The sequence below is a fragment of the Monodon monoceros genome, unplaced genomic scaffold, assembly GCF_005190385.1.
Source record: "Monodon monoceros isolate NGI ecotype Baffin Bay Population unplaced genomic scaffold, NGI_Narwhal_1 Super_Scaffold_7, whole genome shotgun sequence".
In the NCBI taxonomy this organism is placed as follows: domain Eukaryota; kingdom Metazoa; phylum Chordata; class Mammalia; order Artiodactyla; family Monodontidae; genus Monodon; species Monodon monoceros.
The window spans coordinates 82345698-82363019 of record NW_021703784.1 but is presented as its reverse complement, the minus strand read 5'-3'; the positions used below and the strand labels follow the sequence as shown (position 1 = coordinate 82363019).

At 35.0% G+C, this 17322-nt stretch overlaps 1 protein-coding gene across 1 annotated transcript in view; it reads left to right on the top strand.

The window, feature by feature from the left end:
* Positions 1–723: 723 nt before the first annotated feature.
* CSTF3 (cleavage stimulation factor subunit 3) overlaps positions 724–17322 on the top strand; it is a 69949-nt gene continuing 53350 nt past the window's right edge. The window contains exons 1-3 of the mRNA XM_029207366.1: positions 724–916; positions 14337–14438; positions 14561–14656. Coding sequence (XP_029063199.1) covers positions 890–916; positions 14337–14438; positions 14561–14656 — 225 coding nt within the window. The 5' untranslated portion in view covers positions 724–889. The remainder of the gene's footprint in view (positions 917–14336; positions 14439–14560; positions 14657–17322) is intronic.

Below are 17322 nucleotides of genomic sequence, written 5' to 3'. Positions count from 1 at the left end.
GCAAAGGGAGAGGCCACAACAGTGAGAGGCCCGCGTACCGCAAAAAAAAAAAAAAAAAGCAGGTATTATTATTACTCGTAATTACAGGCAAGGAAACTGAGGCACAGAGATGTTTAATTGCCCACGGTTACCCATGTAGCGAGAGATGACGCCAGGTTTCAAATGAATGCAGGCTGGCTCCAGAGCCGAAGCGCTATTATCAAGAACCATGGTGGTATGCTGAGCTTAAAACCTGGGCCTTACTTCAAACCTTAGACACATGAGTAAACGGTGACGGTATAAATTAACATGGGCTTGATCTGTCCCGCAAAAGCGTGAAGAGCATTAGCTGAGACCATAGAAAACTTCATAGATTCCTTATCTCCAAAATACAGGAAGCATTTAACACTTAGAATTGCTCAATAAGATGGCCAGCTTGCCTGAACTGAACCGATTTGCAGACTTCAACAGTGAAGAGGCGCGCTCCACAGCTTGATAATTAAATTCCAAAAGGCGCGCGAGCCTCCGTGGAAAACAGTTTCCCGCCTCCCAGCCGGTTGCAGCTCGCTCAGCAACAGCCTCTCTACTCCAAGGCCGTGACGTCCCGCGCTTGCATTGGGCCCGCCCCCTGGGATCTTTCTGCTTCTGCGCGGTTGAGTAATCGATGATTTTGCTCTCTTAACTCCGCCCTCTGCCCCGGAAGTTAATGCAGAAGCCACACACCCCTCCTCGGCCGGCCCGGGCGCAGCCATTTTAATTCATATCTGAGTGGGCGGTGGCGGTTCTTGTTGGCGGTCTGGCTCCGCAGGGCAGGGGGCAATTTTAGTTGTTTGGGGGTGGTTTTTAGTTTAATTTTTCTTTTGTAGCTTGGCATCGCGGGCCAGTTCGCACGTTCTAGTCGTCTGAGGCCATGTCAGGAGACGGAGCCACGGAGCAGGTGAGGAAGGAGAGTGGTGGGGCCTCGTGGCGACCTCTTCTCTCTCCGTCTCTGTTCGTCCGAGTTCTCCAGCCATGTTCGCTGAGGAGGAATCAAGGGTCTAATGAACCCGAAAGACGGGGTTCAGAAGTACGGTGGGAATGGGGAGCAAGATCTGACTGAGATTTAAAACTTTTTTGGCTTCTCTGTCTTAGGCGTTAAGATGAACAAATATTTGATTTAGACAATAGCCAGGAAGCTACTTCGTCCTATTTAGATTCATGGGACTTCTCCGGTGAGAGTCTTTCCTTTAATACCATTTTGGTGTTAAGGGGTTAGGAATTGATTATTTTAACGTGTACCCGCTGTTTTCGAAAAACTTGACAGTGTTCCCTCCACCGCCTTTCCGATATATACTGTACCCAGAAAAAGGTTTGAGAAGTAATTTAAGATGAAACTAATCTGGAGAAATAGACTCTTGCATGAGCGAATGAAGAAGGAAGCAGTTTAGGAGTAAGAGCATCGTTATGCTAAGATTTGGGAATTCTGTGGCTTTCTCCTGCTCCTTCCCTTTCTTCTATCAGCATTTCATTTTCATTTTTTCAACGAAACAAGTAATTGTAGAATTTGATAAATCGGAAATGAGAAGTATGTTTGGGCCACTGTAAGTAAAAGCATCTGTTTTTTAGTACTGGATATGTGATATCTAAGTATTTTAAAATTCAGATTCTTAATTAAATGATTTCTTTTGCTCTTTATTCAGAATTTTGTAGGATAGTATTTACCTTGGAGTTTGAAAGAGGAAACTGGTGTTTTATGGAAGCTGTCAGTTTATTTTTCGATTCAAGTCCGGTATGTTTAGGTAAATAGTTTTTAAAATGGAGGCTAGCTAGACTGCAGTCTCAATTTCCTGAAATTTCCCATTGCCATAGCAACGAAATACACTTAGGTTTTCGTTTTTGAAGTCCCCATCTTTTAACGTAGGGGCTTATTCTTGGAGGTTGACAGAGATGAGGCAGAATTGGCGTGTTCCTATTGAATAGGGTGACTCTAAATTTTATTATGTCGGGAAAGTTTGGCTAAACTGAATTTTGTGTTTGCTCGTCGACTGATTTCAGTCCTGAAATTTTCACAGTATTTACATTTTACATGCTGTTAGAATGCCCAAGAATGCCAAGTCTTAAAATCGTTATGTCAAGTCTGATTTTGTATACCTACCCTTTTTCTGGGCTCATGTTTTGTCACCTGAAAGTAGAGGAGGAGTAATGTACTGAGGTGTTCATTGAAAGCTTCCCGAATTCATTGTTAATTTTTAAATTTATCTAAAATTGTAAACACACTGAAATGTTGCCATGACCTTTCATTTCAGAACTGTGGTGTTTTAAGTGGGAGAGAAGGTGGTAAAAATTTAAAGAAAAAAATTTCACCCAAAAGTGTTATGTGTAAAGTTTAGGACAAGGAAAAGTGCAGTGAACAACTGCAGTACAGTTCTTCACCTAGAATCGACACTTGTTGAGTGTTTTGCCGTATTTGCTTTATCTCCTTGTATATATTTATTTGAAAGTAAGTGACATATTCAGCCCCCCTTATTTCAGCATTCTCTTATACAGTATAAGGCATTAATGCTGTTATATAACCATTATACCATTTCCCACCTAAGAAAATTAATAGCAATACCGTATCATTACTAAAAATAAGTCCTAAGAATGTAATTCATAGGGTTTTATTATTTTAAAAATAAGAATCTACACCAATATGTATAAAATGGATAACTAATAAGAACCTGCTATGTAAAAAAATAAAATTAAATTAAAAAAAAATCAGAATCTAATCTAGGTTATTAGCATCATTTAGTTATGTCTCTTGAATCGTTCCTCTGTTTTTTCTCCCCTAGGATATTTATTGTCTATTTGAAGAATCCAGAAAAGTTCTCTTGCAGAACTTCTCATTTTATGTCTGGGCTTATTTGATCTGTGTTTGTGTGGTGTCATTTAACTTGTCCCCTCATCTTCTGTATTTCCTGAAAATTATGGTTATGTCTAAACTCAGAGCTTTGATAGTATTCAGGTTAAATATTTTTGTGTAGAATACTTTATAACATCACATCAAAAGGCACTTCATGCTAGGTTGTTCCAGTGTTAGTAAAGGTTAAGTTTGCTCACTTGGTCAGGGTTAGGGTAATGACTGCTGGCTCTCTTCATTGTAAAGGATTATTTTCCCCTTTGCAGTTAGTAATCTGTGGGTTGATAACTGTGTTCCTCAATAACCTTTTATCTAGTTATTTATCATCAATTGATAATCTTGAAATAAATCAGTTGTTTCCTTGAAAGTGGCAAATGGTGGTTTTTAAAAAAATCCTATTCTGTCTCTACTTACTGGCTCATATTTTTTCCTCAAAGATGAAATTCCTTTTTTCTTTTCCCCTCCTTTTAAAAGATTGAGGATAGCTGTGGATTCATGGGGTTTCTCTGTATTTACTATGTTAAAATCAGCTATAACCTTTTCTTTTTCTTTTCTTTTTTTGTTTTTTAAATGCTTAACTTGTCCTAGCCTTTATGGTGCCTCCTATATGCTATATATTTTTTCCATCAGTCAGACATGTTTTGACATCTGATGATCAACAGAGAGTTATCTTCATATAATCTTTTAAACTCTTTAAAGATACATTTCAAACATGCAAGAAAAAACAGAATAGTATAACGTATGATGTTTCTATCATAGAGCTTCAACTCACAGCGAAACATGTTTTCTCCATACTTTCACTTACTCTCCCCACCTCTATTACCTTGAAGCAAATCGCAGATACTGTATTATTCAACTTTAACTGAAATGGTAATTAAATGATACTTTAAAAAGTGACATGATCAAAAATAGGAATCAGTTTGCTTGATGTGTAAGGCAACAGTTAATGAAAATTTAGAGGAAAAATGAGATGATGGACAAGGAAAAAAAAGACTAAACAAAACTGAAGAATAATAAGAAAAACATCAAAACCACTCTGAATCATGGATTTGCTTCGGAAGGATGGTAAGGGTGGGATAGAGAAAGAATCCTGTGAGATATGAATTACAGATTTATTTTAGCTGGTTAGCATTGAAACTCAAAAAAAAGTTTTGTTCAGTAAACCTGGTAATATCTTAAATTTGTTATTCAAAAATATAGATGGTCCTTTCTTCGTACTGAATCTCTAGATTTGTGCTGTATGAAAGAGGGAAATGATTGTAGACAAGCAAAATCACAGCTAAGGTTTATTGTGATTTTTTTTTTTTTTTTTTAACTCTTGTAAGGAAGTTCTGTTTTACGTTTAGAGGGCTATTTAAATTACCTTGCAGTTTTGGTGCGTATTCTTCTGGAGCTTCGTACTGTTTTTGTCAGTTTAATGGTGACAAAACCACCTGCATATAGGTTTTGTTAGGTTTTCCCCCTAATAAAAGCACATCTGGTTCCCGTGTGGAATTATGGCTATATTTTTATCGTGTACACTTTTTTTTACTGCTTGATTCAACTTCTGATCTCATTCTTCACTCCATTTTACCTTGTGCATCACCTCTACAGAATTTAATAGGCTATTGGTTAGAGTTTCTCCACTGGGTTTTGAGTTGAAAGGCTGCCTTAGTTATTCACCATTGCACCTTAAAAACCTAGAAACACTGTTTTGATAATTAAAGGTGTTTACTAAATAAATGGATAAATTTTGCATTCAGGCTATATGCTATATGTTACAAAATTTTAAAGAATTGTATCTTTTGGGAATATAGGTGCTTATAATTATTGTTAATAATTAATACAAAGTAAAATATTTTGGGGCATAAGAGTGAATGGTTTCTCAAGTTTTGTTACAAAGAAATGTATTTGGCCAAGTCAATTCCCATGAACCTTTAAGTCCCTAAAATTCTGTTTCTACACTTTTGTGTTTTAGGAATAAGATTTCAGTTTTCAAACAATTCATAGCCTATTCAAGAATTAGGAAGGCCTAAAGTATAAAAAGAATGATCCTTACTTCGGAAAAATTGCATGACTTGAAGGAGCACAAATTAATTGCCAATAATTCTTAACAAAGAGGGGAATTTAGGGCCATAAATAATTGTTTTGCTTTGGGTGAAAAATAAGTTTAGGAAGATATAGAAAATATGAAAAATATGTGTTGTATTATATACTTACTAATGAGGAAAGAAAGATGAAACACTCAATGTTGAAACGTGATTTATTTTGTTGAGTAACCATTAATATCTAGTAGGGCTTAAAAGGAAATAGTGCCAATTTTAAACCCAAGTGGATGTGTGTGGAGGTTAGAAGAGGGAGGGAAAGGCCAAGAATATATGTTATAACAACAGTGTGTTCTTTGGATCCAATTATTCTTATCTGTTGTTAACAAAAGCTTTCTGTAATAGCCTTTCCTACTTTTCCCCCTCCTATTTTAAGATACTTAGTATAATAGTTTGGGGCAGGCAAATTTGATTTGATCTTATTGTTAATATTTCTTGAGGAAACTGACTACATAGAATACTCTATTTGGCAGTAATTATTCCTAAGAGAGATTGATCTGTGTTTACAGAAATATTGGTTTTCTGGAGAAGTACAACAGAAGGAGATTGTGTTAGAAGAGATTGCATTCCCTCAGCATTAGGAATACAGAAATTTATATCCTAGGTAGACCTTGCAGAATGGCAAAATCTATTCAGATGTTTGTACCTATTCAGTGGATGATTGCAAAAAACAGTTCATAGTTTTAAGCTTTTCTGCCATTGTCTCTAAATCTTTATTCCTCTTTAGACAAGACCTAGTTGTGAATTTGAGTCTTTTTGTTTTTACTGAACAGTTGGTAATGGTGAGAATTAATTTTAAAATAGATTTTAGTTAAACAAATGTTTAAACTATTTTTAGATTAATGGATAGGTTATAATCAGCAGTAAATATTGAATAAAACCAGAAGCGTAAAGCTGTGTCCTAATTGTTGTTTTCTAATGTTTCACATAGTTGATCAAGTGAATTAATATTTTGGCTACTCCTGGTCTAAAGCTGCATTTTTCAAATTCTAAAATATTAAGACTTTTATTTATAGTTTGTAGCTGTTTGTTTCCTGGGGGATGAATAAACAAATTTAATAAGCAAATATGATAAGTATAATTATTTGGACCAATAACCATTAGCCTATTTTTTCTTTAAGTTTTTGAGTTGTTTGCATGTTTAGTAGATTTTAGTATTTGGAAGGTTTGAATGGATTATATACAGGATACATATTCAGATCCATTCACAAAAAACATCTACTAGAGTTTTGTTGCATTGGTAAAGGAACATAGGACTAAGCTGGCGTCCAGTATTAATGTCATCTGTCACATAAAATGCTTAATTCTCTAGGCATATGAATCGACTCAGTTATTACTTGCAGATAGTCTTGCAGAGTGCTACCCTAGTCTACTTTTAACTTTGAAAAAAGACTACCAAGACAGACTTAAGAGTTGGAATGTATGTATTTGCAGTTTTCTTAATGTTTTAACAACAACAACAAAAGGAATGACTTAGGTCTGATTCCACTTTATTTTTGAGGAAACACCACATTTGGAAAAAAATATATTTATAGAACAGATGGGTTAGGTGGTGTTTCTCAGAATGGAGTCCATGGTCCATTGCATCATATTCACTTAGGTGCTTTATAAAAGTATAGGTGCCGGGCTTCCCTGGTGGTGCAGTGGTTGAGAGTCCGCCTGCCGATGCAGGGGACACAGGTTCGTGCCCCGGTCCGGGAGGATCCCACATGCCACGGAGCTGCTGGGCCTGTGAGCCATGGCCGCTGAGCCTGCGCGTCTGGAGCCTGTGCTCCGCAATGGGAGAGGCCGCAGCAGTGAGAGGCCCGCGTACCGCAAAAAAAAAAAAAAAAAGTATAGGTGCCTATACCTCAATTTCAGACGTACTATCAATGTAACAGATTCTGTAGGTGAGGCTGAGAATCTTCATTGGAAATGAGTATCACATGTGATTTTTATGTAAATGAAAGTTTGCAAATCACTTAGGTTAGGGATTGAAGCTACTTGGACCTTCCAAGTTGGTTTTGAATACATTGATAAAATAAATGGAGAGGGCTTCCCTGGTGGCGCAGTGGTTGAGAGTCCGCCTGCCGATGCAGGGGACACGGTTTTGTTCCCCGGTCCAGGAAGGCCCCACATGCCGCGGAGCAGCTGGGCCCGTGGGCCCTGGCCGCTGAGCCTGCGTGTCCGGAGCCTGGGCTTCGCAACGGGAGAGGCCACAACAGTGAGAGGCCCGTGTACCGCAAAAAAAAAATAATAATAATAAATAAATAAATGGAGAAAAACATTGCAGATTATTTGAGGATGGTTAGGCCTTTGATAGTATTTTTACTGATTTTTCTCTCCCTACTATATTTAGTCACTCATTATCCTTAATAGTGGAAAGTACTCATTACAAAACTAGTTTTGAGACTCTTCTCTGCTTGTTCTGTTGCAAAAACCAGCAAAAATCTTGGTCAAAAAGCTAATATAGGTTTACATCCTTTAATTTACTGCATTCCTCCCTGCATACTTTTGATGTTTATCACTTGGTTTAAATTTTCACTGACCTCTAGTTTAACTTAATTTCCATATGACCTCCAGCATAACACCCTCCCCCATTTACCACAAAAATAGCTGTTTGGAGAAAGAGAAGTACACTTTTTTTCCTGTCCAGGTTTTACTTCCCTTGTGGAAATGGAAAGAAGAAATTAAATTAGATTATAAATTATCTAATCATTAATATAATAGTGTCTGTCACTTCTCCACACCACACGCCATTAACAACCACCTGATATAAATTAAGCTATCGTATAGAAAGAAGGTGGTTTGCAGCTTAACTCGGTTTCCCAGAGGCTACATGACATATCCACAGTTATACGAAAAGGCTATTAAAAATGTTGCTCCCTTTTCCAACTACATAATTGTAGTTTTGTGGTCTTATACTTCATCAAAAACAATATATTGCAAAAGGTTGAAAGCAGAAGCAGATGTCTTCTATTCAGCCAGACATTAAAGAGATCAGAAAAATGTAAAACAGCGCCATTTTTCACTATTTTTTTTTAAATTTTGGAAAATATTTTAAAATAGAAGTTTATTTTAAATGAATTAACACATTAAAATTTTTACAGTTTTAATTTTTAGTATGATAATGTTGATTTAACCCCCACATTTAAAAAAAAGTCTGGTTCCTCATTTTTAAGAGTGCAAAGTGATTCTTTATAAGAAGTTTGAGAACTGTTGAAATAGTGCAGGGAGCCTGTGAGACAATGTCATAAGTTCTATTTCTGAGTTAGCTTCACAAAACAAAAGGTTAAATATAGAAAGTAAAAAGACAGCCAGCTGAATGGGAGAAAATTTTTGTATATCGTATATCCAATAAGGGACCAGTATATAATATGTAAAGGACTCTTGCAGTGCAATAACAAAAAAGAAAAATGGCAAGCAATCTGAAAAGACCCTTCTCTAAATATATACGAAAGCCAATAAGAACATGAAAAGTGCTAAACTTCATTAGCCACCAGGGAAATAAAGATCAAAACCACAATGAGTTACCACTTTACCTTCTCGGATGGTAATACTCATCAAAAAGATGGATAATAACAAGTGTTGGTGGGGATGTAGAGAAATTGGAGCCCTCACACTGCTGGGACTGTAAAATGGTTCAATTGCTTTGGAAAACAGTCTGGCAGTTCTTCAAAATGTTATGCAGAGGTTTGCTTTTTGACCTAGCAATTTCACTTCTAGGTATATACCTAAGTAAAAAGAAAACACAAAACGAATTCCACTCAAAAACTGGAAAAAATCCAAATGTCCATCAGCTGATTAATAATAAAATGTGGGATATCCATGCAATGGAATACTTAGCAATAGAAAGGAAAGTACTGATATATGATAAACATGAACCTTGCAAACATGCAAAGTGAAAGTCAGAAACAAAACACATTGCATGATATCATTTACATGAAATACCTGCACATCTATAGAAACAAAGTAGATTGGTGGTTGCCTAGGGCTAGGGGGATTGGGAAATGGGATTGCCTGTTAATGGGTACCGGTTTTTATTTAGGGTGATAAAAATGTTTTAAAATTTATTATGATGGTGAATATACTAAATTTAAGCCATTGAATCTTACACTTTAAGTGGGTGTATTGTATGGAATGTGATTATGTCTCAATAAAGCCATTATTAAAAATGAAAAAGGTCAAACATGTATAATGTATCCTATCTCCATACTTTAAGCCAGTTGTACACGGATTATTTTATTCACATAGAAAAGTTTATATTTTAGCAGTACACTACAACTAGAAAAACAGTTCATAGAACAGGTACTGGAGGTAGTTCCCCAGCAACATTTTCGCCTTATACAAAAAAAAGTCCGTCGTCTACTTCACAATTTTTTCTGATTTTTGTACCCATTTGAAATAGTATATGTTGGTGTGTATGTGTATACTCCTTACAGTTGTGTTATTTTTCTGGTTTTTAAAATTGTGCAAATCAAAGAAGTTCCCACTGCCCTACTAGTATCATTAAATGTGCATGCCTTGGGAACTGAACTAGTCCAGCTTTTGTTTTGCTCATTTGATTTGGGGCCCATCCTACTCCCCATTATCATCCCCCTGAAGAATGATAATGGGATTACAGATATTCCAAAGACAAAAGCTGGATTTTGATAGAGTTTCTTTATAGTAATGTTTTTGGGACATGTAAGCATGAGACGGCTCTTCTTTTGCTATAACTAAGGAGAGTTCTGACCTCATTCCATTACAAATGGGCACTGGAAACTTGCAACAAGTTTTCTTAAAGTGACCTATTTCTCTGATCTGGCAACAGATTCAGGAAATAATATTACAAGTCCATTCCTTATGGAGGCTCAGTCTTCTTGTGGATACTAGAAAACTGTTCAATTTTCATTTGCTTTACAGCAGTGTGGTAACCAGGCCACAAAACAAAAATGTTATGCTCTTGGTTACCCAATTGGCTCATAGCTGTGGTGATGAACGACTTTTTATTGTGAGAATTAAATATGGCCTTTAACTACCAGAGGATACTCTTGGCCATTTTGGTTACCTTCTGTTGTTAATTAATTCAGTTGATTGAGAATTATCTAAATAGATTGTTTTACGAACATTTAATTACATCCTTGTCCAGAGGAAAACATTTAGGGTTATAAGAGATTCTGCGAAGAGCTGAGCCATAGTTCTGCTGGATTCTAACTGGACTTCGGGCAGATTCATGTAAAATTAAGTTATATTTTTTATTATGAAATGGGGTTATCAGTTGATTAACGAAGAGTGACAATGCCTAACATAGTAGATGCTCAATAGATGTTTTTATTATATCTGATCCAACATCCTTTCCATGGGGTTCTTGGGTCCCTGGTAACCTCTTCCCCCAGGTGTCTGTGGATAGAATTTTAGGGGTTCTCTGAACTTGAATGGGCAAAATAAAACTTTTCACTAATCTGTAACTGAAATTGAGCCTTTCCTTCTATTACGAATGTAGGCAAGAAACCACACTAGTAGCGTTAGCAATAGCTGTGTGACTGGGACAGATGTATTCAAAGTACTGTTGGCACTCATCACTAGACTCGCCACTAGATTTTGTTGTGTTAAGTATTTATTACAATATAAACTTTGTTTAAAAATATTTTGATAATTACATTTCACTATAATTGGTTTCCTTTGAAATCCTGCATAGTTTATTTTGTGTATTTAAGAACATTATCCCTAGAAAGGCCATAGGCTTCTCTAGATTGCAGGAAGTTTCAGCAGCCACACAAAAAAAGTTTGGAATCCCTAGAGAGCCATAATTTTTAACTGAGGCTGCACATTAGAACCTCCTGGAGAGTTTTTTTTTTTGAGCATCTTTTTAAATTCCCTTTACCCCAGGTGATTCTGATGTGCTGCCAGGGTTGAGAATCACTAAGTGAATGGCTTGTTTTATTTTGTAAGGAGACATTTATACTTGCTGCAATTATGCTGGTCAGATATTAGATGCTATCTTCTGAGTTTCTCTGTTCTTTTGCAGATTATGGCATACATTATCTAATTTTGGTAGGTTAATTTTCAGCAAGTGGATTTGAGTGATTTGGCCTCCCACCAGACTGCTTTGAAACACTAATTGTTAGCATTGATTAATTTAGCTGGTTTTTAATTCCTGATTTAAAGTTCCTGTATCACATTTACTTCTTATTTTACCGTTAACATATTATAGTTGATATCTTACGAATCCTAGTTTACTTTAAAGTATTTTTAAAGTTTGTCAAGAAGTAAACCGTTTGAAAGAAATCTTTATTTTGTTGTATCCCAAGTGCCCATTCAGCAATGTCTGGCACACACTAGGCACTGAACAAATATTTCTCAGGTGAACAGTAAAAATTCAAACAGCAGAACAGTATACAGTGTGTGAAGTACGCTTGTATGTGGTGTGTGTGTCTCCCCATCCACTCCTATTTTTTTAACCAGCTATTATGGAGATTGTTCGATGTTGCTGTTAATAGAGCTGTATTGCTTTGTTCCTTTTAGTGACTACAGATTCCATAATTTATTTAGCCAGTTCTTTTACACATGATTATTTAAATTATTCCTAGTCTTACACAACAACGAACAGCCACATAGCTGATTACTCTCCTGTGTACATCTTTGTGTACGTGTAGAGTAGGGTAAGTTGTCAGAACTGGAATTCAGGGTCAGATATTCATGTTAAATTTTGGTCAGTATTACCGCTTGTTCCTGCCAACAATTCGAGAATGTCTGTTTCTATTGATATATATCCTTGCCAGTGCAATGTTAATTATAAAACACCTTTGTGGGTGCTTAAAACTTAACCTTCCAATGCAGGGGGTGCAGGTTCAATCCCTGGTCAGGGTGCTGAGGTCCCACATGCATGGCCCAAAAACCAAAACATAAAACAGAAGCAATATTGTAACAAATTCAATAAAGACTTTAAAAATGGTCTACATATGAAATGAGTAGCATTGACATATATACACTACCAAATGTAAAATAGATAGCTAGTGGGAAGCAGCTGCATTGCACGTGGAGATCAGCTCAGCGCTTTGTGACCACCTAGAGGGATGGGATAGGGAGGGTGGGAGAGAGACGCAAGAGGGAGGGGATATGGGGATATATGTATACATATAGCTGATTATACAGCAGAAACTAACACAACATTGTAAAGCAATTATACTCCAGTAAAGATGTTAAAATAGTCCACATCAAAAAAAAAAACAGAAACACCCTTGATCTCTATCTTGTGGCTTACATTTGTATTGCTTTCGAGTGTTTAAAGTTCATTGTTCTTTTTCTATGAACTGTTCGAATACTTTGCCCATTTTCTCTCTGAGTTTCTGATCTTTTAGTGACTGGACTTTATATTAATAAATTTAATACTTTGCCATGTGTGTTGAGGGTATTTTTTAAGTTCGTCTTTTCACTGTCATTGTGATACTTTTCCCATGCACAAATGTAAATAAACTTTATGAATTAAGTTTACTCTTTTCAGAGGCTTTTAAAGAGCCTTCCTGGGCAAAGATACATTTCACTATATTTTCCAATGGTTCTTGTGTTTTTGTTTTTAATGTTTAAATCTTGATCTATCTGAAATTAATTTGGTAGAAAGGGTAAAATAGGAATTCAACTTTATTTTGATAGATACAGTTATTCTAGCACCATGCATTGAATAACCCAACATTACGATTTGAAATGCCACCTTTATTATTTGCTGATTTTCCATATATCCTCTTTTTGAACCATCCTGATCTGGTGATTTATCACCATTGCAGTACTCTTTATTTGTCATTTTATGTTCTAATATGTGGGTGGGACCAGTGGTCCTCCTTTATTAAACTTTTCCAGTTTTAGTTTCTAAACTAAACTAGTTTAAGCAAGCTACTTACAAAGCTCTTGTGTATTAGTTGAATATCCTAATTTTGATACAAAATTATATTATTCTTTTAAAACATGGTTTTCTTTCTAAATAAATGTATACTTATCAGTGGTGGAAACTAATTTATTCCAAAGAAAAGTATACTTCTTCCAGGTAATTTTTTTCCCCTAGACACATGACTTGAAAATTTTTTTCCCAACTGCTATTTTGACAGAATTGCTTGGTGAAATATTAATTGCCACTAAGGGAAAAAAGAAAGAAAAAGAAAGGTATTAGGGGCAATGCTTCCCTCTCTATCCCCTCTTGAATGTTACTGATATTTATTGCCATACTGTGGATTTCAAGAAGTCCTACAAAAAAGGTAAAACCAAACTTAGTACAGATTAACATTTATCTAAATTTTTTGAGTATCACTTTCTTTTTGTGGCACACAGTAGTATTCTGAACAACAATTTGAGAAGTAATACTTGTATTTATGCCTCAGGTCCTAGCTTCTCTTTTAGGTATTAATTTTTTAAAATTATATTTCTATAAGAAAAATAAAACTACCTTATTAAAGAGTTTAGAAAATATTAAAAGAGGGGGGGGGGAGTCACCTGTACTTCTACCACCTATCACCCAGACATGACTATTAAATATTCTAGTACAATCTTTTCAATCTGTTTTATTGTGGATTTCTTTTATAGTTTTCATTATGCTGTATATACACTTTGTAAATCATGCTTTTAAAACTTTCATATCAAAAATAAAATTTCCGTGTTATTTCATGCATTTTCTTTGTGGTTCAGGATGAATTCTGTATAGCAGTGTTTCTCAGTGTTTCTCAGTTGGTCCAGGGACCCTGTGGGTTCCCAAGACTTTCAGAGGACCTGTGAGTTCATACTGTTTCATAATAGATTTAAGACATTATTTGCGTTTTTCACTGTTAATCTCATGAGTCTACAGTGGAATTTTTACATGAGTTGATATTGCAGAAGGTTGAATGCAGAAGCAGATAGGAAAATCCAGCTGTATTTTGAAGTCTGACATTATATAGATTTGCAAATATATGTAACATAATCTCACTGAATTTTTAAAGTTATTTTTCATTAAAATGTTATGTTAACATGTAAATAATTTTATTATTTGTACACGAATAAATATCTAACATTTTTCTCAGTTTTCATTTCTAATATGGTAAATCCTGAAATAACCCACATGAACAAAAGCTCTTTGGTATACTCAAGGGTATAAATAAAAGGGGTCCTGAGACTACAAAGTTTGAGAACTGCTGCTCTATATTATTTCATGTAAAAGATGGGTTTATTTAAGTTTTTAAAATATTTTTTAAAAGTATGTGTTCACCTGATTTTGTTATTATGCAAGAGATTTATGATAAGATAGTATATATAGATTATAGGAAACACAGGCCTCTTTTATAAGAGGACATTTTTATGCTTTGTACTGTGAGACTGCATCTGGGGGCTGATATGTTGTGCTTGAATTAAATTAGGCCTGAGATTTTTAAAACAGTAACTTCAGTTCATTGTTTTTTTTTTCTCCCTAGGCAGCTGAGTATGTCCCAGAGAAAGTGAAGAAAGCCGAAAAGAAATTAGAAGAGAATCCCTATGACCTTGACGCTTGGAGCATTCTCATTCGAGAGGCACAGGTTTAGTGATATAGGATTACATTTCCTTCTCTATGGGTCCAATCACACTACTTGGTTCTGCAGTAAATAATACATTTATAATCCTAACATTGTAAATGCTGTTTATTGGTTTTCAATTTTAGAATCAACCTATAGACAAAGCACGGAAGACTTATGAACGCCTTGTTGCCCAGTTCCCCAGTTCTGGCAGATTCTGGAAACTGTACATTGAAGCAGAGGTTAATATTTTATTTTATTTTTTCTTATATAGCTTTTGATGGGAATTGCAACATACACTATAGTGATAGAAAACAAATTAGGAACATAGATAGCACAACTAGGACAAGGAGGATTTAAAATGTCTCTTGCCTTTATTTTGTAAAATAGGTATGAAGGAGTAATTAAAATGAATTTTTGAAATTTCGGTCTTTACAAGCTGATGATTGTTGCATTTTGGAGTTGCAACAACATTAAAACAGTTTCAATGGTATTGGAGTGCTTTAGCCTTTTATTTACTTGTCATGTGTCAATTTATTGCCTCCTGTGTCATTTATTTAGAACTCATTTTTCTTTTTATTCCTATTTACAAACTAATATGAACGGTATTATAAGAAAATACAGAAATGTTAACTTAGTTTCATAGGGTATTTTGAGTGTCTCTGGTTAAATGAAACCTTTAGGTGAAAAATTATTTTCGATTTTAATTTTGTGAAAATGCATGGTTTGTCAATAAATGTAAGCACTTCAATAATTTAAAAAAAGTTTTTCTATAGGATAAAGTTTACATTATACAGGAATAAGCTAATATGAACTCAAACCTATGTAATCATAATTTACCCAATGATACTTTTTGTTTTTTTTCTTTCTAACTCTTGAAATTTGAAGTCAGGCATGTTTATTTTAAAGAGTAAAGGCCCCATTCTTGGTTATGATTAGAAGGGAAATGTTCATTTTTGAAGACCGGAATTAGCAATCCAGATGATAATAAAGTGTGAATGTATCGATAACAGTTGGCACCAAGTAGTCATTTTTCAGGTGATATATTAATGAGATGTAAGGGGTAAGATGGGAATAGTTGATATCCACATTAAGCTGAAAATGATATCCATTTCTTTTTATGACTTAAGAAGTATTCTTATTTGAGTATTAATTTTGTAATATAAATTCTCAACATAATCAAGTACACTGCAGCCTCGTCATAACATATTCCACAGTAGCTGAAATTTGATAACATGTGGGTCTGTTTTGGACCTATCAAAGGGCTTTAGTCATCAGCAGTACTGACTTCAACACAACACAGTGTCACCTGTGATGTGTCCCTCAGAAATGGACCCAACCAATAGCAGATTTAAATTGAGGCTACAGTGTACTCACTGTATTTGTGCTGTAGTTTATATTGTATTACTTTGGGAGGCGGGGAATTACTGGACAATAGCAGGAACATTGTGTGTGTGTTAAATTTTTTCTGTGTGGTTGTGTATGTGGTATGTGTGTTTGTGTGTTTGTATGTGTGAGAGAGATTGTACCTTATGTGGAGTCTGGTTGTGGTTTTGGACCAAGAGCATATCCTTAAGGTTTTATCACTTATCTTTTGGGACCATTTCCTTCCTTTAGTATATCTAATCATCAGAGTAGACTGTCATGGAATTCACCAGGTGAGTGAATAGGCCTGTCTGAAGTGTGCTGAAGCCAGGATCACCTGTACTTGGTCTTCATTCCAGTTTGACTTTACATATTAGCTTATATGCAGGCTCATCAGAAATTAACATAATTGGTACATGATAGTTTTTGTATAATGAAGTGTTACGTTCTGAGTTTTAGAAGTTTCTTTCAGTTTCTCAAATATTCAGGTATTATTCATGCATTTTATTATAGCATAAGTGAAACTGAAATTGGCTGTTAGATACCGCATTCTGTAAGTATAAGCACAGTGAGTCTGTTTCTCCCATTTCCTAGCTAAAAATACAAACTGCATTCTAAAAAAAAATTCTGAGACCAGATGTTATTCCAGAGGGCTGAAAGTTGTCTAAATAACAGGCTCATTTCATGTAATATTTCAGAGCTGTTAGCAGTTGCCTGATTGATTTAGTTGGTAATGTTTGCAGTTTCACACGCATACACACACAAATATGAATGTATGTATAAAACACCTTTTGAGAAAAAAATGGTAAAGAATATATATGTGTGTTTTATAAATTTTATATTTCTGGTTTAGGAATTAAGATGTTAAATTGAATGCAAATTTTAAAAATGCATATCCTGAGCTATGTTTTCCTCTTTCTTAATTTGCTCTTTATTTTCACAATTGTACTTTGTTTAGCCTGTGAGGGGCTAAAGTTTTCTTTGGCCGTATCACCCAATGTGGCCTTTAATATTTCTGGAGAAGACATATATTTATAATACATTAAAATCTGAAGTAATAATAAGAATGTCTTTAAAGATAATACTAACAGTGTTTACATAACATCCTGTATGCACTCTCAAGAAAATAAAGTTTTGTTAATACATTTGTTGTAACTCAGTACTTCATGGTGGGAAAATTGTTTATGTTCAGTTAAACCAGTGTGTGTGAGTCCAAATACATTTAGTTCCTTTCTAATAGAAAATACATACATCTTTAAAAATGAGATAATTTGCTTCCCCAGAGAAATTTCTTGTAAATCCTACTTATGAACAAAGTGGCAAAGGAAGGGGGTGTGTTTTAGGGGTTTGGGGAGTAGGGGGGTTACTTTTAAACTTGAAACATCAATTGCAAATGGGAGCATATTATAAATAATTTTTAGTAAAGAAGTTAATGACACCAGTCTGATATTTTTAATATTTGCCAGTATATCACCTTTTCTCATTTCTGAGCATTTAGCAATACTACTTGCTAAAAAGCTACTTGTGTAAAATTTGAACTTTA